The sequence below is a fragment of the Notolabrus celidotus genome, chromosome 12 (assembly GCF_009762535.1).
Source record: "Notolabrus celidotus isolate fNotCel1 chromosome 12, fNotCel1.pri, whole genome shotgun sequence".
Taxonomy (NCBI): Eukaryota; Metazoa; Chordata; class Actinopteri; order Labriformes; family Labridae; genus Notolabrus; species Notolabrus celidotus.
Genome location: NC_048283.1, coordinates 8,599,877 through 8,622,756, shown reverse-complemented (window position 1 = coordinate 8,622,756; position 22,880 = coordinate 8,599,877). Strand labels below are relative to the sequence as shown.

Below are 22,880 nucleotides of genomic sequence, written 5' to 3'. Positions count from 1 at the left end.
TGCAGTTTATAACACTTCCACATGGGCTTCATAGTTTGAGACCGGAGGATGCTGCTTGTTCATGACCCGATAAAAGCTTTAAAGGATATTCCATAATAAAAGCATCTCTCCTGAAAGCTCCTGTGAGGCACATTGTATCCATTTTGGCGCCCTCTGTGGTTAAAGTTGTACCCCTCATCTTAATACTGATCTTGTTCCGTAGAAGAGTAAGTCCTTTTTCAGACAAAAATAATCTCATCCTGCTTTCTTTTTACAGTCACAGACATGGAAATGTAAATAAAGACTTTCTTCAGCAAGCTGTCAATCTTTTGGTCCGACACCTACCCCCTCACAGCGGTTACAGGCATTATAAATGTAAATATAGAAACTGTCAATCTTGTTGCCGCTGGTCTGATTTGCTTTTGTAGCTCACAGAGTCATCACCTTTCATTTCACTCCCTTTCATAACTTGCCAAATATGTCTCAAAGGGGCTTTAATGAAGTTTCAAACTTTCCAACTGTTTTGAAGATCTCTTTGGTTCTAGTATTTGACAGGGATATTGTTTTGTATCTTGAGGCTACATTTTCAGGTGGTTAGCTTAACCCAAAGACTGTAAGCAAAGGGAAACTGCTAGCTTGATTGTGTCCAAAAATGTTAAAAAAGCAGCCCTAAGTAGAAATTTTTAAGCTGTCTTATTGATAAAATGTATGAATTTTGTTTCATCCCAAATAGAAGGAACAGATGGGCTCTTTTTTTCTTTACAAGGGTCATGTGCAGATGTTAGCTGTTAAATGACTTATCGCTTGACAACTTCAGGATAAGGCTGCTGTACATATTTAAAGTGATAAAACATGTGTAATCAAACCCTCAGCAATAAGAAAGCACATTTACAAAGATGTTTACAGATTGTTTACTCTGGAAGAGTGTAAAAAAGGCATCTACTGAAATGACAAAACTTAAGATGCTTGTTTTTCCTCATCATGATATGCTCAGCTAATAGGTAAATGGAAGCTGGCTCCTGAACATGTGGCTACACATTAGGGCAACTGCTTTAATACAAAAGTATCATCAATCCTTTAATCTGACCCTCAGAAACAAAGCAAATCCCTCCCCTAAATGTTAAATTATTGCTCAGCTAAGTAGCTCATAAAACAGGCGTAGATTATGAAATGACCAACTCTGAGACAGTCTTTAAATGGCTTATTGTTTTGTTCCTCTAATCACACCAGACCACCCACTCCCCTTTTGTTAGCCCCCCTGGTCCCTTTCTCTATAAGCATGAATAGGTATAGTTCTGGTAAGGAAATGGAGCTGTGATAAGACTCACAGCTTGAATTTGAAGAGAGACGTCAAATAATTGGGGTCAACAGAGGGAAGACTGGTCGCTGATGTTTCTCATGGATATATTGAGGATAAGTTCACTGCTCTACAGCTGCAGAGGACAATGCAGTCCATAAACAATAGTCTAGTTCTAGGAATCAGCTGTATGTGTGGTGATTGTGGTAAGAGATTTGAATTGTCAGAGATCAGCATACTTCAGTCATTGTCTCATAGCCAGACTCAGAGGACTGACTGTGCATTCTTTCCTCATATCAGTCTACCATTAGCCTTTCTAGCCAATATCAATTTTATAGTTAGCCTATCAGGTTCTGAAACCTCACTATTTAATACCCATAAAACTTTGTTCAGACTGTAATGCTCAGGGCATTCATCTCAGTAACTTAGGACAGGCTAGAAATCAAAAACCACTGCACAACTCATCAGTGCTTACATGCTTAACTATGATAATGAGCATGGTAAATGTTACTTGTGTGGTCAGCAGCAGGTGACATGTAATGAAACAAGCAATCAGAATCTAACCCAACAATGCCAACTAGTAGTTTTACTTATAGGAAAATATAATACCTTGATCATTCACTGGCAACACAGGTTCAATAACCGGGGACAGATGTGGGTAAAAAAAAAAGCAACTTTTTCAAAAGCTGGTGACATGGATTAGCTATTGACAGTAGGATTTAAACAGTATAACTTAGTTCTACAAAACCAGGTGGGTCAATCCAAAAATACGACCAAGTGTCAATCAGAATATTACAATGAAACACTTAATACAGACAAAATGCTTCAAGCAGCAAAGGCATCTCTCCAATGGCAAAAGAGTTTGTGGGGCCTTTAACCCTACTGTTATGTTGCGGGTCAAATTAACCCATTTTAAAGTATATTTTAGGCAATATATGCCTTCCAAACCAGCTAAATGCAGCATAAAAATCTGGGCTACATGTGACAGAAGAGGTGTTAATTTATCAACATCACTTCATAAAAAATAAAAATTTCTAAATTTAAAATTAGATAAACAAAAATCTATTTCATGCACAACTATTGCATTTATATTTAGGGCTTTCCAATGTACATTTAAAAAAAGTTTTAACACAAATTTTTATGAAAAAAAACTTATGAAAAAATTGAACCATGATCTGTGAGGATTAAAGAAGACCAATGGACTAAATCTTGATTTAAATGGTTAGTAATGGAGTTAAAAATGTGATAAAAAAAATGTTTCATTGGATTTTTTGGGGTTCTGACACTTTTGGATAATTGAATATGCCCCGGGTAAAATTGACCCAGGAACATTCTTGCTGTTCCAGAGAAACGAACATAACAGGAGGGTTAACTTTTATTTGATATGACCACTTGACAGAGACAGAAAATGGGGGGGAGAGCGGAGAAGACCAAATCCTGAGCAAATACAGTCGGAGAATCGACCAAGTGGCCAAGGCCACAAGGACGAGCCACTGGGCACCTGCTTTACCAGTTGGCCAGTTGTTAAACAGGTCCCCCCAGGAAAAACACTGAAGTCAAAACACTAGCTGATAATGGCATACAATACAAGAAACAAATTACATGTTATAACAGGTGTATAAAAATGTAATAATATAATAACATACATTGGGCATCAATTATGTCCTATACTTACCACCATCTAAAGTGACTCAAACCTGGATGTGATGGTGCACTGAAAAGCCGACCGAAGCTCCATCTCAAGGTGGGCAGGAACTATAATAATAATAATAATACATTTCATTTATGAAAGCGCTTCAAAAGTTTATCTAAGACACTTTACAAAAAAATTAATTATACAATAGATAAGCAAAGGAAAGCAAAGAAAAAAAGCAAAAACAAACAAGTAAAAAAAGCAATCAATTATAGGTTACAAGCCTTTTTAAAGAGGTGGGTTTTGAGTCTGGATTTGAAGTTGGTGAGTGAGGAAGAGAGTCTCAGGTGTTGGGAGAGCGTTCCAGAGGGTGGTGGCAGCGACAGAGAAAGCCCTGTCCTCCCAGGTTCAGTAAAGCAGATCAAAAAAGGGTAATTTGCCAATCGTACCAAATAAAATGTCATTAATATGTTACAATATGACTCACAAACCTTGGCTGAACAGACACCAGCACAACCAGACAGTCATGCAGGCAGACCATTTCAAACTAATACACCTTTTTCATTAAGTAAATGCAAAATCACTTTAGATTATATTCAAAACAAGCGCTTCAAACAACAACTTGGCTGCATTACCTACCTCAGGGTCACAATTAAGGGCCCATGGTGCAACCAGCAGACAGAGACAGAGGCAAAAAGGTAGCTATGATGCCATAAGTGCTTTGAATACCCTCACGTCAATTAGAGGGTGGGACCAGGGGAGGAGTTGACCTTCTTTTATCAGGCTGCATTCAAAGCTGACAGAGAGAAATACATTAACCTTAATTAATTATTCTTGCAATAATGGCTAAACATCAACATGCTGAGTTTTCATCCCCAGCATGTCAGCAGGCTGGTGTTAACATTATTAGATTAAATGACAGCTTTTTAAAAGCACATTTTTCGATGCTTGTTAATTAAAAAATAAAAAGCAGTTCTTCACAATCTCACATTTCTGAGGGAAATGTGGAAAAACCAACAGCCTTGTCTTTTCCCAACAACAGTATGAATTTACTGCCTTTACTCAATAACAAGATCCTTTTGAAGGCAGCATGAGCACTACTGTGTCAGTAGTACAGCCTCAGAGAGAAGTTATGTGCCTATAAAAACCTGCTTTGAGGAGCAATTTTCTGGGTCTCGGAGTACAATGATATTTGATATTTTTGACCTTTTCTCTGCAGACAGCAGCTGGTCAGGGCCACGTTACCTCAAACTGGCATGGGAAATTTAATTCATGCACTTTTGGACAGCTACTGGAATAGTTCAGTGAATTTTTTACATCTTTGTCCTTGCTCCACTTAAGGACAAGGCTGGTAAGGGGCTGAGAGCGTGGGAGGACGTGCAGCCAAGGGTCACGGCCGGGAGTCAAACCGGTGACCATGAGAACTCGGCACATTGGCTGCAAACTTCCAACTCTAGGCCAACTGGCACCCCCATAAAACTTAAAAAAAAAGGATTTATGAATATACAGTATGTGTGCCATACCCTGTTATTGTTTGCTAAATTCAGCTATGAATACAGTGCTCTTCCTCTACTGCAACAGGGTGTTTTCTCATTGACTTTTTCTTGCAGCACTAAACAAAAAGCTTACAAAACAAATGTTGCCCAGTATGGTGATGTGGCTAATTTATGTGTTTTTAGATGTTTTTTCTACAAAAATGGAGCTGCTGACATAAAAGAAAAAGCCATATCAAGGTGTTATATGTCTCTATTGAGAGAAAGTTGTTAGAGCAGAAAAATGGAAAGAGAGAGCAGGAAGTGATGTGATAAAGGGTCACAGGATCTAAGCCACCTGCATAACCCTCCTGTTATGTTTGTTTCTCTGGAACAGCAATAATGTTCCTGGGTCGATTTAACCCGGGGCATATTTAATTATCAAAAAGTGTCAGAACCCAAAAGTGTGTGTGTGTGTGTGTGTGTGATTGGGGTGAAATATGTAAATACAATAGTTGCAAAGAAATAATTGACACTTCTGACCTTTTTTAGCTTCCACAATATATTTTCTATAAAAATGCAAGGAGGGTTGCAAATATGTGAAATCAACCATTTTCATTTTATATGTTAATTTCACCTATTAAGCCAAGCAGAAGAAGTTTCATACCGAAAAAAATACTTCTAAAGTTCCTTGAACTTTAAAAAGGGTCAATTTGACCCACAACATAACAGGAGGGTTAAAGGACAGCAGCCTCTCTACATGGGGTGGATGATTTAACCCATAAATTCTGGTTTATACCTCTGAGTCGACCCTACGCAGCAATGGTCGACCCGGACGTGAGCACTACATACTTGTGCATCGATGTGTCTGTGACGCGCAGCAATACTCAAAGGGACACGCTTGAGCACAGTGGGGTCTCGATGGTCGGGTCGTCTGCTTCTGGTCCCGCTACATTTTCTGTTTACTTTTTCACAGCGACTCCGAACATATTATGTTAATTTAAAGCTGATACATGTCGTTGTTTATCATTCAGCAATGATTACAGGGAAGAATAGAGAAGACACGTTGGAGGAAATGAAATACACGCACAATGTGCAGGGATCCTGGAAGTGCTCTAAATGCAGGAAATACAATGGGGTGGAGTAGACCAATCACAGGGCTTGCGGTCGATTCAACATGTCGTTATATTTTGGAGGTGGTGCCGGTTGGCTACCTACATAGGCCTCTCTGTAGCCGCGGGAGCTACGCAGACCTATGGCCAAGGCTACATGGTCGATTCGACGCAGAGGTATAAATCAGCCTCAAGTCAATATCCCACATCCGGGTGTTGCCACACAAACCATTCTTAGCCTGAGGTTATGTTAGGCTTTGTAAACTGTATTTTTTATTCATACTTTGGATACAGCTGTGACTCAATATAAGTGTTTCAAAGGATTTGTGGACATAACAAAGGTTCTCCTTCATGCTCTTTAGAGCAGCTCTGAGATTTCTGACTCATGTTTACCTTGAGTACATCCAGCTTCAGAAAAGGCTCTGCAGCTTGCAGGTTCAGCTCCACATGATGGATGTACCTTTCCTGCACCTCCACCTACTCTGTACTCTGACGGGAGGCACATGAATGCAGGGGAACACATGGTAGTACAATGGGAGCAGTGCTAATGGGCTCCTGACAGGAAGGGGGGGGGGGGGATTTGGGCGGGAGGCTAGGTTAGGGAGCCATTTGAGAAATGATCCTTCCTCCTCGCGTGCACACATTGTCGTCTTGAAAGAGTGTTTTCTATATTCCCCACATTTACCAGCTGAAAACTGTTTAACAAAAGGCGTGGTGCACATTTAAGATATGTAGAAACGAAGCAATAGTCTGGCTTTAGCAGTGAGTGATCTGTATTCAACACATATCACTCTACATTTCTCATTCCATTTTCATAAAATTTCATCATTGTTTTTTCCTCCTTGGAATAAAGCCTGAGGGAGCTATAAGCTGTATCTACTATTCTGCTAAAATTGAAGACTTTTTAGCAGCAAATGGAGCTGCTTTCCTTTGATAAATTTCAAATCATTGGCATAGAGAGCTCTTTGGCTAAAACTCACAGTGGTACACCTTAACGTTCATGGCATATGTTTGATTGCTTTTCCTCCCACACACGGGACATAATTTGTCCTGTGTTTGGCCTTTGGCTCCTCTGGTCTCACCTCCTCCATGTGGTCTAGTTTAGCTCTGCAGGGAAGCCATAACACTGCTGGGGGTAGGTGGGTTCCTTTCTTTCAGGGCATGATGGGAGAATGATTAAAGATAAAACTGATGGTGTAGAGGATTCCCAGAATGTTAATTCTCAAACACAGTTTGCTTAATCTGAAGTGCCAGAAACACTTCAAAAAGATGGGAAAAATGAAAATGAAAAATCTTTCCCCGAAATCAATTAAACTGAAATCTGAACATTCAAAATATGAAACAATGCAATATCTCATTCATCTATTTTAAACAACCTAATCATCAGCAGAAGTATAATTTCCACCAAAAATACAAAGAAATGATCTCCAAACCAATATAAAAATGTAATTTACTTTATCTCTTTGTATTATGGTCCAACTTCCATACACAGAAACTGATTTTATTTTCAACATTCAGTAATTAAAAAGCAATAGATATGAAGAATAATCAGTGTGGTTGAGTGGGAAAGTGCTGACTGGGTGTTGTGCTATAAAAAAAGCGAGAGATGTTGGGTCAACTGCAGCTCCAGCTTTATTAACGAGGCACACTGAGCCCAGGTGTGCCTCATCATGCCGATTGGCCGGCTCCCAGGTCTGCAGCCCTGGAGATGAAGCACCAGCAGACTGTACCAAGCACAGAGGGATATAAGTAGCTACAACTATTCAAACACCTCACTGTAACATGTGCTTGTTTTGTGTAAAATCAGTGTGAATAAAGTTAAGTTGATAAAAAGACTGATACGTGCTAATTAATATAATATGTAAAGCAATTATGTAACACCATGTGAATCTGAGCCTTATCCTGGAGGGGTCATGTAAGACTGAGGTGGACGTACTGTAAATCCCTCTGCAACAATAACACATTTCAAACTTGTTAAACTGCAGTACACTTGAAACTTTGAAGAATGGTGTAGCACTGCAATTCCATCACCAACTCCAAACCTGCAAAACTCCCGCTGAACTGACAGGTCTTGCATTTCTCCCAACCGTCTTGCAAGATGCCATTGCCAAAACAAACACATCCATTTAAGGTTCACTAACTCTGGGGACTCAAAAGGAGGCTGCAGTGCATCCAAGACTAACCCCAGGTCACCAGATAGAAACGCAGGGGATCTACCTTGTGCTCTGAGCCTTTGGACAACTTCAAGAATCATGCAATGGCCAACAGCCACCATACCTTAAGAGTTGATGCCATCATTGGTGGAATATGCCCTTCCTTTGTCTGAACATTGTGCAGGAGGGAAGGAAGAAAGAGGAGGGGGGTATTGCTTACAGTAGGTCTTGGGGTCACTTTATTGGATAAGGGGGGGTGGGGGGTTGACTCCCTATTAGGAGAGGAACAGGGAATCCATGAACGTGAACAGATCTGCCACTGCTGTATCTTGTGGGGTCAGACTCCTGCCTCTGAACAAACAGCCTGATCCTCTGGCCCTGGCACATATATTGCTCTCAGGGGTAAGAACTGTAGAAAGAAACGTCAAAACCCATAATCTAGGGACCTGAGACCTACATCACCGTTGATAAAAGTTGCCCCGACTGCACTGACCATCCTCTGCAGCACATGGTGACCTTGAAGGAACTTCAAGCCTGCAAGCAGTTCACTCTTCACATTGTGTCTGTGCAATTTAAGGTCATGCTGCTCACAGGACAGGAAGTTCCTCCCTCACAGGCAAAACAACTTCCTGCTCCCCACCCTGATACCTCTGAGACCTCAGCCGTGTGTCCTCAGCTGACTTTTAGATGATGTCATCCAAATGTTCATGCAGCCACTGTCCTCTGCTTTAGTACCTGTGTCTCCTGAAAAGAAAACAAGGGTCCAATCCAGATCAGACAGCAGAGACACTGGCTCAAGTTGACATAACGTTTGTTTTGTCAGCCAACAGTCTGGCCTGTCATATCTAATGTGCGTCACTTATCATGTGAGAGGAGGCTAGCTGTGTTGCATTTCTGGCAGAGACAACCAGGGTCTGATTTAAAGCCACAAAATGTGAAGAAATCAAATGGCATGAAATAATTGTGCGTGTGTGTTTGCAGTATTGTACCTCCATAGCAGAAACTCCAACACTCCTTCTACCAGCAGCTGTAGGAGGATGAGGCACACCACAGCTACCAGGGATGGCACTGGTCCCCCTTAAAATCTGATTGGTCACTCAAAAAATTCTACTCTGTGATTTTCAGTATGTTTACCTGGAGTTTGGTGATTCTAGCCCCTGATTGGTTGTTTCTCTGACATGTGATTGATTGACAACGAAGTGTTAATCTTATGCCGACTGAGAGAGGCTACGGTAAAGTGCTACTGAGAACGTTATTTGTCTCCATCCTGCTGTTTCTTATTAATAGAGTGATACAACCACTACACATCGAAGCCTCACATTATATTGGTGGCCTAGCGGTCTAACCTCGTCGCAGGGGTCGCTGGCTCGATTCCTGGCCAAAACCAAATCCTGCATGTCTTCCCCCACTCTCTGCCCCCCACATTTCCTGTCTCACTTCAGCTGTCCTATCAAATAAAGGCAAAAGCCCCATAAAACAACAACATAACTTTATATTGTGTGTGCACATACTGCTATCATCCCTACCCTTGTCAGTGACTTGGTTGGGTCACCAAACACACAACCTGCAGTTACTAAACCAGTCAGGAGTGTATACTGTACTTTTTCAGCCTCTGATGTGTTTTTCGACAAGTTGCAAATTGCTTGACTTTAAAGGTTATCTTTAATATTGATGAACAGCATACATGGCCCATTAGCTGCTCTGTGCTCCTCTAACTTCCCTTATAAGTCACCTTTCTGTGTCTGCAGTTCAGCAACAGGCAGACAGTGTGCTGTAATTTTGTCCACAGCCCTCCTTCTCAAAAAAAAAGAAAAAGGGAAGAAGCAGTGACGTTCCTTAAAGAAATAGTCTCTTTTTTAAGAGCAGAAACAATAAAGGGTCATCTGGTTCCTGCAGCGAAGGAGGCAGAGCTGTAGCCAAACTTGTTGCTGGCAATGCAGGGGAAGTGTCCGCAGAGAGGTTTCATTTTTACAGTGTAGCTCCATCTTTGGAGACTGTCCCCACATTCTGAGTGATGCTGACTATCTCCTAGATCCAGCTGAAGTGAGGATCCGTTCCCGAAGGCCACACCACGAGCCAGAGAGGAGCTAGTCACACTGTGTATCTGTCCTCACAGAGGCAGTTCACCACATCTCAGTCAGCATCAAAGGTAAAGGTAAGAATGACAAAAGAGGACAAGGATGAACGAACTCAAAACACAGAGATGTAGGGCGCTCTGTCTGTTATAAAATAAGAATAATTGCAGATGGCTGTCTCAGAGGGTCGAACACAAAGAATCATGAGAGACGTTCAGAGACAATGATGAGACCACAGAGTGAGGCACGCTGTCGCTGAGCGGGGTAATGGAAAACGCTGGACGCTGAGAGAGCACATGAAGAGGAAGGTGGAGCTGATGAATTGATACTGTTAGAGCAGACGGATGGCTGTAAAAGCAAAGGAGCTCCGACAGAAAACGAGAAGCTACGACGAGAACTGAATCACACAGAAGCACAGGCAAAGTTTGATCTTGGGAACAAAGCTTAAAGAAAAACTTAGTGTTTTATTTCATAATGAGGAAATTCATGATCAGAAGGAAAGTGCTGACGGGATATTAAAACTCATTCCAGATAGCCTATTCTAGGATCATATCCAGATGAATGATGCCACATCATACAGAACTTACTGTTACATGCTTTTTATTATAAAGCTGTTCATTTAATAAAACAAGCTGGTTGGGGAGTCATAGTCTCCGGTCATTTTGCACTGTACAAGACAAAGAAATTATATTTTAATTTGTTATCCCATCAGGTATTAAAGAAGGTACACAAACTTTGAATAGATTCGAAACGAATAGCTGTTTATGTTTCCCTGAGTAGATTCAAAGAGCTGTCGTTTGACTTCTGATTAATCATTATTAATTGATATCAGACTGATCTTGCACTGTCTTAGGTGTAGGTGTGCTTTCCTTTAAGCTGGCGATGTGTCTTTTTCCCTTCCTGTTCAGACAGAGTTTCGTGTAGGGGCATTTTTGTCTGGCTGCTGTTGATGTAAAAAATTCATAATCTCTTGCATCAGCTTCAGAATGAATTTGACAGAATCATCAGAATCAGCTTTATTGCACAAGTGTGTGTGCACATACAAGGAGGTCAACTCCAGTCAACTCACTATGAGCAAACATTAAATGTAGAATATTAGCTAATAAGTACAAGCCTACTTTAGACATTACACATTAAACCAATGCAGGGCTAAACATTAAAAAACCAGAGCGACACCCTGGGGAGAGAAACCGTCTTTATGTCAGTTTTGCTCTGTAACATTAACCAAAGCTGAGGAGTTCAAACTGTTTGTGGAGTTTGAAGATATGTTACCTTCCTGTTTCCTGACCCTGCATCAGTATAAGTCCTGATTTGAAGGAATGTCGGCCCTGATTGTCCGTTTCAGTCTTTTCCTGTCCTGTTGGTGGCAGACCCAAACCAGACAGTGATGGATGTGCATAGAACAGACTGGGTGATGACGGTTTAATGTGTAAAACATGATCAGCTGCTCATGTTGTAATATTCAAAGGGGTTTGGTTAGTACTCTTTGATAAAGCCCTTTGCAAAATATAAAAATTGAACCAAAGTTTATTATTTAGACTGTCGGAACAAAGGAAATATCAACCCTTAAATATACATTTTTAAACTGAATCTGTCTCACAAACCCTTTTATAGCAAAACATGTGTAACTGCAATGAATCACGGAGAATTTCAATATTCTGTAAAGAGTTTTATTATAAAAGCAAAACAAAACATCTGATAAAAGAAATATGAATTACAAACTCACATCTGCTGTCAGCTTCTAACTCTGTAATTAAGAATTTAAGAACAACATTAATTCACTTTTATCTTTAATCCAAAAACAAATTAGTCTCATTTTAGTTTCTGTAAACTTTCAAAGTTTTAGTTGAACTTGAAAGTAGTCACGCTTAGGTCTCAGCTTTTCCTATCCAGCATAAGCAGCCTCCCTGGGATCCTATTGGTGGCAGCAATATTGAGCGTCAGCTGAAGGAATTTAGTTCTGTACTAAGAAAACAGCAGAGAGCTGTCATTTCAAATTTCATCCTAAGCTTTGAGAACCTTTTTATTGCCACAGCTCAAACAGACAGTTTAGTGCTGCACTTTGCTGTTTTTTTCCACATGCCTCACTGTAGATGTCAGTCAAAATGTGATTGGCTGCACAATCTTGAGGAATGGTCAATAAAGCTAAATGAGCTGTTTTTGAATAAGGGTTCAAAAGAATTATAAAAGTGTATTTTTATTCAGATTTTTTTTAAAGCTTAAAGCTCCTGAGAGAAGTCTTTATCTGGTTGTGGAACTGAATGAAATTAAAAATGATGTCCCTTTGTGACCTACAAAAGCAAACCAGACCATCAGCATGTCTAAAAACAGTGACATGGGGTAGGGGCCAGACAAACTCCTAACAGTACATTGCTGAAGCAGCTTTTTTTTTCTAAAGCACATTTTCTTAATGAGTGATACATTAAAAAAACACAGCTCACACATGTACAGAACAAGATCCACATAAAGAAAGGTATAGCTTTGACCACAAGTGGCCCTGAAATCCTCCAGCTTTGATATCAAGAGTACATTTTAACCACTTTAAGTCATACAGTATATCCAGAGGATTCCATTAAACACACAGTAATAGTCGCAGTCCAGCAAGGAGGCAGTGTAATGGCAAATTGGGCTCTGCAAGATAAATATCCAATTCAAGATATTTGTATTAGCCTGCAAGCAGTTCACTCTTCACATTGTCGGTGCAGTTTAAGGTCATGCTGCTCACAGGACAGGAAGTTCCTCCCTTAGAGACCAAACAATTTCCTGCTCTCCGCCCTGAGACCTCAGCCGTGTGTCCTCAGCCGTCTTTTAGATGGTGTCATCCAAATGTTCATGCAGCCACTGTCCTCTGCTATTGTGCCTGTGTCTCCTAAAAAGAAAACAAGGGTCCAATCAAGATCAAACAGCAGAGACACTGGCTCATGTTGACATGATGTTTGTTTTGCCAGTCAACAGTCTGGCCTGTCATATCGTATGTGCGTCACTTATCATGTGAAAGGAGGCTAGCTGTGCATTTCTGGCAGAGGCAACCAGAGTCTGATTATAATCCACAAAATGTGAAGAAATCAAAGTATGGCCTGAAATAAGTGTGCGTGTGTGTGTGTGTGTGTGTGTGTGTGTGTGTGTGTGTGTGTGTGTTTTTGTGTGTCTGCCATTGTGGGTTTGTGTTGTACCTCCACAGCAGAAATGCCAGCACTCCTCCAACCAGCATCAGCAGGAGGACCAGACACACCACAGCCACTGTCGTCCCTCTGCCCTCTGTCTCACAAGGTGCTGTCAACCAGGGAAATGACCCCAGTGAGGAGAAAAAACACACACAAGTTATCCCCTAAAATAGGAAAATGATCCTCTGCAAAAGTCTGTGTGAATGCTACAGTGGCTGAAACAACAGGATCTTACAGGAAAAAAATCCTACAATACACTTGTTGACTCATCACACCTTGTGACAAATACAAAGAATTGTATTTGTCTCGCCTGTTTAGAAACAGCGATAGCGGCTGTAATAGTGGTGGAGGTGGTGATTCATCAATCGCACCGTGGGATATCCTTTATCACTGAAACACCAGCAGTGATGTACAGAACAAAGTGCAATCAGGACACGGCTCAAGAGAAACACAACGGGTGATATGAGGCACAACTTCTGGAAGACCCCCGTCAACTTGTGTGTGGTAAGAGACAAATAGGGCCAATTATTCAACTGGCATCACCACAGAAAGGTTCCCTGTTGGACAAATTATGAGCATAAATAAAATTAAGTAGAATTAAGGTTGGTGAGTTATGCCTCAGTGAATTACAATTATTGTCTTGCACAACATTCATCACACACAGACATCGCCCGGACCCTGAAAGATGTGCTTTTTTCCAGTTAAAAATCATATATATGACAAATGTAGGATACTTTGTTGATAGCAGTTAAAATAAGTAGTAAGGGAAGAAAGGGTAAATGGTTTTAATTTATGTCGATCAATCAATCAATCTTTATTTTTTTAGCGCCAAATCACAAGACCTCAAGACCCTTTTACAAACAGAGCAGGTCTAGACTGTACTCTATGTTAAATTATTAACAAAGACCCAACACCAAGACAGGATAATACTCATTGTTATCTCATCTTAATCCACCATAAGCAGAGCACTTTGCAGTATTTAGCAAGTTACAGCGGCAAGGACAAACTTCCTTTAACAGGCAGAAACCTCAAGCATAACCAGACTCGTGTTAGACAAACATCTGCCTCGACCGAGCTGGGGTTGGAACGAGGGATAAAGGAGATGGAAAGCCTCTAACGCCTTTCAACAAATGGCAAATTTCTTGATTTTAGAATTTATTTTTAGAATTGACTAACAACATATGTGTTAATCATTGCACAATTCAAGCGGGATAGTTTCATCTTCTCCTACTTTGGAAGGAAACACCTGTCACATTCACTGCTCTGTGCTCCTCAATGTTCACTAATTAGTCACCTGTTTTTGTGTTTGCATTTTAGTGTTGGGCAGACAATTGGTGTTTTTGAAAACGGCCTGCTACATACATACATACTTACATACATGCAGCATACTGCATACTGCTTTTGAAGATAATATGTAGTAGGACTGTTCTTTTGGATCTGTTTTGCAGTATGCTGGGTCATGCTTTGCTGGATTTTCGGTTTTGGAAAGTGGAAATAAACAATAACCAAGCTGAAAGTAAAACCGCTTCAGAAGCATCCACTTATATGATATATGTTCCATAAATGGAAAAAAAAAGTAGCAGAATGTTAGCGCTGTGCATTGTGGGAAACAATACATGAAGGAGGCTGGTTTGCTACATACTGAGAAATGTTCCTAAATCAGTACGACATTCGGGTAGTTTTGGCAAACTATAGATTTTGCTCTCTCACATACTGCATACCACATACTGAATTTTGACCAAATCAGTACGTACAGCTAGGATAGTATGCTGTTTCGAAAACAGACAATATATTGTCAACGTTCACAGCTTTCCTGCAGAAAAAGAAGGACAGTGAGTGCTCTATAAGAGTATTTAAGAGTATGCTGTGGGTTGTATGAATGTGTATTATCTATTGTATTTCTTATTTTTTATGTATGTGTTCTTGTGTCATTGTGGTGATTTTTTTTAAAGAACAGGTAACGTGCAGCACTGATGTTGAAGAAAAAAAATTCTACAGGGACAATAAAGGACATCCTGTCATATCGTATCGTGTCCTGTCATGTTGTGTCGTATCGTAGCGTGTCGTATCGTGTTGTATCGTCTCTTATGTTATTGTATCCTATCGTATCGTGTCGTATTGTAGCATGTCGTATCGTATCGTAGCATGTCCTATCATATCGTAGCATGTCCTATCGTATCGTAGCATGTTGTATCATATCGTGTCGTAGCATGTCGTATCGTATCGTAGCATGTCGTATTGTATCGTAGCATGTCGTATGGTATGGTATCGTACGGTATCGTGTCGTGCCATATTGTGTCGCATTGTCCTATCGTATCTTATCTTATCGTATCTTATTTTATCAAGTCGTATTGTAGCATGTCGTGTCGTATCGTAGCTTGTCGTATCGTATCGTAGCTGGTCGTATCGTATCGTAGCATGTCGTATCGTTACATGTCGTATCGTAGCATGTCGTGTCGTATCGTTGCTGGTCGTATCGTATCGTAGCATGTCATATCGTAGCATGTCGTATTGTAGCATGTCGTGTCGTATCGTAGCTTGTCGTATCGTATCGTAGCATGTCGTATCGTATCGTAGCATGTCATATTGTATCGTTACATGTCGTATCGTAGCATGTCGTGTTGTATCGTAGCTGGTCGTATCGTATCGTAGCATGTCGTATCGTTACATGTCGTATCGTAGCATGTCGTGTCGTATCGTTGCTGGTCGTATCGTATCGTAGCATGTCGTATCGTAGCATGTCGTATCGTATCGTAGCATGTAGTATCGTATCATGTCGTATCGTATCGTGTCATAGCATGTCGTTTCGTAGCATGTCGTATCGTTTCGTAGCATGTCGTATCGTATCGTAGCATGTCGTATCGTATCGTAGCATGTCGTATCGTGTCGTATTGTATCGTGTCGTATCTTATCGTGTCATATCTTATTGTATCGTGTCATATCGTAGAATGTCGTATCATATTGTTTCGTATCGTATCGTATTGTGTCGTATCTTATTGTATCGTGTCGTATCATAGCATGTCGTATCATATCGTTTTGTATCGTATTGTGTCATATCTTATTGTATCTTATTGTATCGTGTCGTATCTTATTGTATCGTGTCGTATCTTATTGTAATGTGTCGTGTCTTATTGTATCGTGTCGTATCGTAGCATGTCGTATCATATCTTTTCGTATCGTAGCATGTCGTATGGTATGGTATCGTACGGTATCGTGTCGTGCCATATTGTGTCGCATTGTCCTATCGTATCTTATCTTATCGTATCTTATTTTATCAAGTCGTATTGTAGCATGTCGTGTCGTATCGTAGCTTGTCGTATCGTATCGTAGCATGTCGTATCGTATCGTAGCATGTCATATTGTATCGTTACATGTCGTATCGTAGCATGTCGTGTTGTATCGTAGCTGGTCGTATCGTATCGTAGCATGTCGTATCGTTACATGTCGTATCGTAGCATGTCGTGTCGTATCGTTGCTGGTCGTATCGTATCGTAGCATGTCATATCGTAGCATGTCGTATCGTATCGTAGCATGTAGTATCGTATCATGTCGTATCGTATCGTGTCATAGCATGTCGTTTCGTAGCATGTCGTATCGTTTCGTAGCATGTCGTATCTTGTCGTATCGTATCGTAGCATGTCGTATCGTATCGTAGCATGTCGTATCGTGTCGTATTGTATCGTGTCGTATCTTATCGTGTCATATCTTATTGTATCGTGTCATATCGTAGAATGTCGTATCATATTGTTTCGTATCGTATCGTATTGTGTCGTATCTTATTGTATCGTGTCGTATCATAGCATGTCGTATCATATCGTTTTGTATCGTATTGTGTCATATCTTATTGTATCTTATTGTATCGTGTCGTATCTTATTGTATCGTGTCGTATCTTATTGTATCGTGTCGTATCTTATTGTAATGTGTCGTGTCTTATTGTATCGTGTCTTATTGTATCGTGTCTTATTGTATCGTGTCGTATCGTAGCATGTCGTATCATATCTTTTCGTATCGTATTGTATCGTATCTTATTGTATCATGTCGTATCGTAGCATGTCATATCGTATCGTGTCGTATCGTATTGTGTCGTATCGTAGCATCTCGTATCGTTTCGTATTGTATCGTGTCGTATCGTATTGTGTCGTATCGTAGCATGTCGTATCGTTTCGTATTGTATCGTGTCGTATCGTATTGTGTTGTATCGTAGCATGTCGTATCGTATTGTGTCGTATCGTATCGTTTCGTATTGTATTGTGTCGTATCGTATCGTTTCGTATCGTATTGTGTCGTATCGTATTGTGTCGTATCGCAGCATGTCGTGTCGTATCTTATCGTATTGTGTCGTATCGTAGAATGTCGTATCGTATCGTAAAATGTCATATCGTATTGTTTTGTATCATAAGTGGTTAAGTTTAAAAATATGGCCTTTAACAATATTGGGTCATCTGGTACCTGCAGTGAAGGAAGCAGAACTGTAGCCCAGCTTGTTACTGACGACGCAGGTGAAGTGTCCACAGAAAGGTTTCATGGTTACAACCAGTGTACTTCCATCTTTGGAGACCGTCCCCACACTCTGAGTGATGGCAATTTTCTCATGGAGCCAGTTGAAGTGAGGATCCGTCCCCCAGGATTCTCCACAAATCAACGAGGAGTGAGATATGTTGATGCTGACTGAGACGTGGTGAACCGCCTCTGTAAGGACAGATATGCAAAGGTAAAGGCAGGAGTGAGAGGTGCTCCTTTATGGAATGAGAATAATGTCAGAAGGCTGTCTGAGAGGGTCTAACACAAAGAATCATGAGAGACGTTTAATGCTGTCAGGAGAAACTGGCTCGTTTTCAGAGACAATAATGAGGCCGCAGTGAGGCATAATGTCGCAGAACGGGATGATGGAAAACCCTGGAAGCTGAGAGAGCAGATGTAGAGGAGAGTGGAGCTGATGAATTGATACTGTTAGAGCAGACGGATTGAGGTAAAAGCAAAGGAGCTCTGACAGAAAACTAGAAGCTACGACAAGAACAGAATCATACAGAAGCACAGGAAGAAAAAAACATCCTGAAAGCAAAAGCCTAGTGCAAAAATTAATTTCAAGTGCAATATTTCTTAATGAGGAAATCCACTATCAGAGAGAAACAACAGGCGCTGACGGGAAATTAAAAAAAAATTCACTAGAGCCTACAATTAGTAATTGTTTAATTCAGCCCTAGAAAGGCCAGGACAATGTCGGCTTATCAGTTTATGAAGGATTTCTGCTTTCTATGGCATAACTTTGTTAAAACAAACCATATTACTGCTTAACCTGTGTTAGAGTTGGAAAATAAAAGTGAATAAAAAACCCGCAAAAAAAAGACACAAGGTTAGAAGATAGGAGGACACAATTATTATTGGTAGGTTTGAAACTACTAATTATCATAAGGGATCATTCATATCATCTTTTAGTCCACTGTGTTTCAAATTGTATCTGTTTTAATTAATCTGTTGTTTTGTGAATGATTGTGTGTTTGTTCGTTGTTTCTTATGTGCCTGTGATCTCGATTACATTGGAAATCCTCAATGTCTTTTTGACAATAAATAAAGGTTATGAATTGAATTGAATTGATGTCGAAATTGAAGATGTACAAAAGAAACAAATGGAGCGCCGCCTGCAAGCTAGTTCAGGCAGACAACTCGAGCTGCGCTCATCATACTGACACGTCACCACCTCTCCATCAGCTGATCTCAACATCCTCATTCGGCGGTCTATTTAAACGGCAAGCCTCCCTGTCTCTGCCTCTGCTTGCAGTGCTCCTGCTGTTCTGCTCAGTGCTGTGTGAAGTTTGTCCCCACCTCCTCCCCGGCTTCCACCTGCGGGCTCCGAGGGGGTTAGTCCTATCTCATTGCTCCTAATGTCTGCATTTAAATAATCTACGAGGAGTAATGAAATTCGGAGCCCACACGCCAAACACAATACTGTATGCTGCAATAAACTTATTAAGTAAACGTGAGTTGTCTGACTGAACTATGGAAAATAACACCAGTTTACAATATGTTTTATTTGCTAAAATAATGTGAGAAAAAAAATAAAGGAATTTGATTGGGATTGTTTTTCCAATGTCAAAAATGTACGTAGAACTTTAAAAAGCCAATATGTATATAATATATGTAAAAGAACTGCTCAGAAAAAAGGGTTAAAAAATAAAAAAGTATATACCTTTACAACAACTGATCGGCCTCCATGTAATGATAAAAAGTTTGGTCATTATGAAGAAAATCATCACACTACATCGGAGGAGACTTAAAAAGAATTAAACCAATTGTTTAAAATCTTGAAACCTCTCTAATGTCCAGCAGAAAAAAAAACAGTGAAGTTCTCAAAATCTGCATTCATTGTAATGTATAGTAGGGGGAGCCTTAACTTGTTGCAAAAAATAATTTAAAGGAAAATGTAATTTTGATGTTTCCTTAAAGCCTTCAGTCTTTCTAGAGTCCAGCATATGGAGCTTTAACTAAGTGCAACGAAATGTAACGCACTTCAAATCTGCATAATTTCTTACGCCCAGGCGAGGTAGCCTCTGCAGGTTGCAAAGAATTTAATATCAGAGTACTTGAAACCTGCATTCTTTACAATGTCCAGCAGGGGGAGCCTCTGCAGGTTGCTAAAAAAAAAAAGAAATTCTGATGTACTGTTAACATGCATCCTTTCAAGAGTCCAGCAGGGGAGCCTCAATTGGCTGAAGAAAACTAATGCTTAAGTACTTAGAGCTTTTATTCCTTCAAGTGGCCAGCAGGGGGAGCTTCAACTAGCTGCAAAAAATCCAATGCTTAAAGTCTATCAAACCTGCATTGTTTCCAATTTCCAGTAAAGGGAGCCTCATCTAGTTGTCAAAAGTCCACTGTTGAATCATAGAAACCAGCATTCTCGCAAGAGGCAGTGTGAGCTTTTTGTGGTTGCAGAAAACAGTTAAATTGTTTGGAAGTCTATAAAATGTCCCAGCCTCTTGGGTAATTAATAATCTCAGCAAACATTTTTAATTAGAGTTTGGATCTCCTGGCTTGTTTCATGAACAGAGAAGTAGACTTCCATACAAATAAGGCTATCTTTGAAACCGGTAAAGGCTCCCCCTGCTGGACACTGGAAAGAATGCAGGTTTTAAATACTTCAGCATTGGATTTACTTCTTACCTTACAAAATATTTACTAGTTTAAATATGTTAAACATTTCTCCTTCAATCAACAAATCATTCATCTATTATTTATTCAGCACAGTATGAAGTTTAAACTAATCTACATAAATTCTGTCACATGCTGCTGTCATACTCTACCATACATCCTGATGATGCAGTGTGCGGTGGTTTTGACCCCTCTGTGATCCGTCACCGTCACAGCGTAGACGCCACTGTCTGGGCTCTTGTATCTGTGAATCCGAAGTGTCGCCACTTGATGCTGCATGTTCCCACTGACATTTGGACTTGTACCAGCACATTCGGAGCCTTTGCCAGGGCATGTGGCCAGAGTCTCTCTCCCGGGAGCGACTCCAGATTCAGGCTCCCGTTCCCAGGTAACAACAGAGATCTCCTCCAGGGGTCCCTGCTCAATGCGGGCTTCCAGAATCAGTGGTGAGCCGGGAATGACATACATGGGCCCCTCATTGAGAATGTGCACCGACATACAGTAGAGCCCACATGGCACTGACAACAGAGATTGGACTGTGTGTTATTGTATGTTTGAAAGCTCATGCAGTTCGTTTTTTTTTCTACTCAGATGACAAGCAAGATGCACGTTTAAATAAATTTGACCCTATGGTCTTTGTATGGTCTGCACTGTTTGATCAGAGGTAGATGCTTTTAAAACATTAACATACATCCCCCTCCTCAGCATGTAGCTCATAAATATGTATGACTGCTTCCTGTCAAACAACGTCAAGGAACGATTTATAGAGCATGACAGCCATGCCTAATGTGATATCCATCAAAGCACATCAAAATCCTAAAATCTGTCTCAAAATTCCAGTGGACCTGTTTAGTCTTTGTGCGTTTACCACGCAGCAGATTAATCATAAATAACTTTACAAGCACAGATAGAAGAGTAGTGAATAATGCAAGAGTTGGAATAGATGCAAAATGCTGTTTCGTAAAAGATCTTTTGCATGTAAAACATTGTGCATCATTTAATCACTGCCTTGAGCTTTCTCTGACTTTTCTCTCTTGCACACAGAAAAAAAAAAGTTTCCTCTTTACTGTTTCATGCAGTGTTTTTAAACAGAAATCATTAGGATGCTGGGTTACAACCAAAAAAAGCCTTACTCGAGAGAAGCAGCAGGGCAACTCTGCAGCACAGGAGACACCGAAGATCCATAACACCTGCTGATGTAGACAGAGAACACAGAGAGGAATCTGTTCATGACCTCAGCAACAGCACACCATTTCACCCTGTTCTCATACAGCAGGGGTGCAAGAATAATAAAACCACCTCTAGAGAAAATGTGAAATCAAAATAAGAGCAAAAAACAATAAAAGAAGCATGTCTCCTCTATTAAGACATGCAGTCCAAATGTGTAGGGTATTCTCTTTCTTTCTTAATTTGTTTGTGAAGTAGCCAAAGAACAGTTCTTCTGGCACTGCAGACAGTAAAACTTGGAACAACATAGGGGCACGGGTTCAGTGCCAAAACTAAAATGAACCCCCTGAAGCACAGCTGCTACAACAAAAACACACAGAGAGGAAACAGTGATAACCATGCAGGGACACAATCCAACCTGCATGCATTGAATATAACTGAATTTCCTCGTGTTGTTTACATTATAGTAATCAAAAAGGAAGCTCAAAGTTGGGTTTACCTACCTCTCCAAAGTTGAGACAAAAAAAACCCACACAAAGTCACTCTTAATGTTCACTTCTGCAGAGGTTAAGGTGCAGCGCAATTCACTCTGCAACTCAGAATTTATGGCTCAAAATAAAACAATATCTTCAAAGCGTTTGCCATCGCATTGTGAGGAATAATCTAGTTAAAGATGACAGTTCCTCGATCTACAGCTGTCACTGCAAACAACATCAAGCAGCGAGTAAAGCTGGATGTTTCAGGGACTTTCCTCGCCTCTCTCTGGCCTTTTTCTCTGCCTGTCAGGACCAGTCAGTGTAAGTTAGCACTGTAGGCGTCACCTTGTTTTCAAGCAGCTTCCTCCCCCCCTTTGACTCCCCCCCTCTTTCCTGTACAGTAAACGCTTCTGTCTGCTTTGTGTTTTTAAATAAGTACTTTCCATTGTACAGCCACCCTTCCTTATTCCCAGCATTTTCCCCTCTTTTGACCTGTGTTCAAGCTCAGGCATCCCACAATGCAACATGTTCCATCTGGATTTTCACACCACTGTTTGTAAACAGAGATAAAAATGTAATGGTATTCTTGAGAAGGGAAACCGGCGACAATGTTGTAACTCAGTCTTATGAAATAGGCTTTGTACTGCAGGCTTCTTATCCGGCACGAACACTGTTTGCCCCGCAGACACAATAATACGCCGTCTTTGCTTTGGATTGTAAAAGAGGGGGTAACACATGAATAAGTCTATTCTTATATTTGTTTTCAATAATTGTGTTGCATGCAACCCAGAGATACCTTCAAGGGGAATGCAGACAATTGTATTCTCTTTTTTTCTGGGAAAGTTCTGCAGAGAAAACTCTTCAAATTAAGCCCTGCTTTGAAGACAATACACAGGTTTCTGTTTTTTTTTTTATGTCAAATTACAATTAATTTCATATTCTGGCCTCTTTATGACACATTTGAGTCAAATTTAAAATCTCTGCTGGTCACAAGAACTGTCAGGAAACGCCTCCAGTCAAAAAGAAAATCTGTAATAAGATCAAAAGCTCCGGAAAAGCTACCACATACGTGCTGAGATGAGATTGTGTTGTCACCTTTTTTAGTGCAGAGTAACACAATGACATCTCTTGCTCACAGTTTCTCACTATATGAAACACATCCCGCGGCACAGATGTAACGAGTGATTTTAAACAGATTATAAATC

General features: G+C 40.4%; 1 protein-coding gene across 2 annotated transcripts; it reads right to left on the bottom strand.

The window, feature by feature from the left end:
• Nucleotides 1-11,902: 11,902 nt before the first annotated feature.
• si:dkeyp-97a10.2 lies at nt 11,903-22,003 on the bottom strand. 2 transcript variants are annotated; one of them, XM_034698616.1, is made up of 6 exons: nt 21,703-22,003; nt 21,166-21,225; nt 20,185-20,550; nt 17,336-17,575; nt 12,895-12,994; nt 11,903-12,590 (listed from the first exon to the last, which is right to left on the bottom strand). In XM_034698616.1, exons 2-6 carry the CDS (start codon nt 21,215-21,217, stop codon nt 12,530-12,532), a joined length of 819 nt encoding a protein of 272 aa, XP_034554507.1. In that variant the 5' UTR covers nt 21,218-21,225; nt 21,703-22,003; the 3' UTR covers nt 11,903-12,529. The 2 variants fall into 2 exon arrangements, with proteins under 2 accessions (XP_034554507.1, XP_034554508.1); XM_034698617.1 differs by having other exon boundaries at nt 21,166-21,222; nt 21,703-21,980.
• Nucleotides 22,004-22,880: the final 877 nt, after the last annotated feature.

Excerpts from the sequence above, each read along its gene's own strand:
- si:dkeyp-97a10.2 (XM_034698616.1), bottom strand. The coding sequence starts at position 21,217 with ATGGATCTTCGGTGTCTCCTGTGCTGCAGAGTTGCCCTGCTGCTTCTC. Across the intron at positions 17,576-20,184 it reads CTGCATCATCAGGATGTATG|AGGCGGTTCACCACGTCTCA; the intron begins GTAGAGTATGAC and ends CTGTCCTTACAG. Across the intron at positions 12,995-17,335 it reads TTCTGCTTCCTTCACTGCAG|CACCTTGTGAGACAGAGGGC; the intron begins GTACCAGATGAC and ends CCTGGTTGACAG.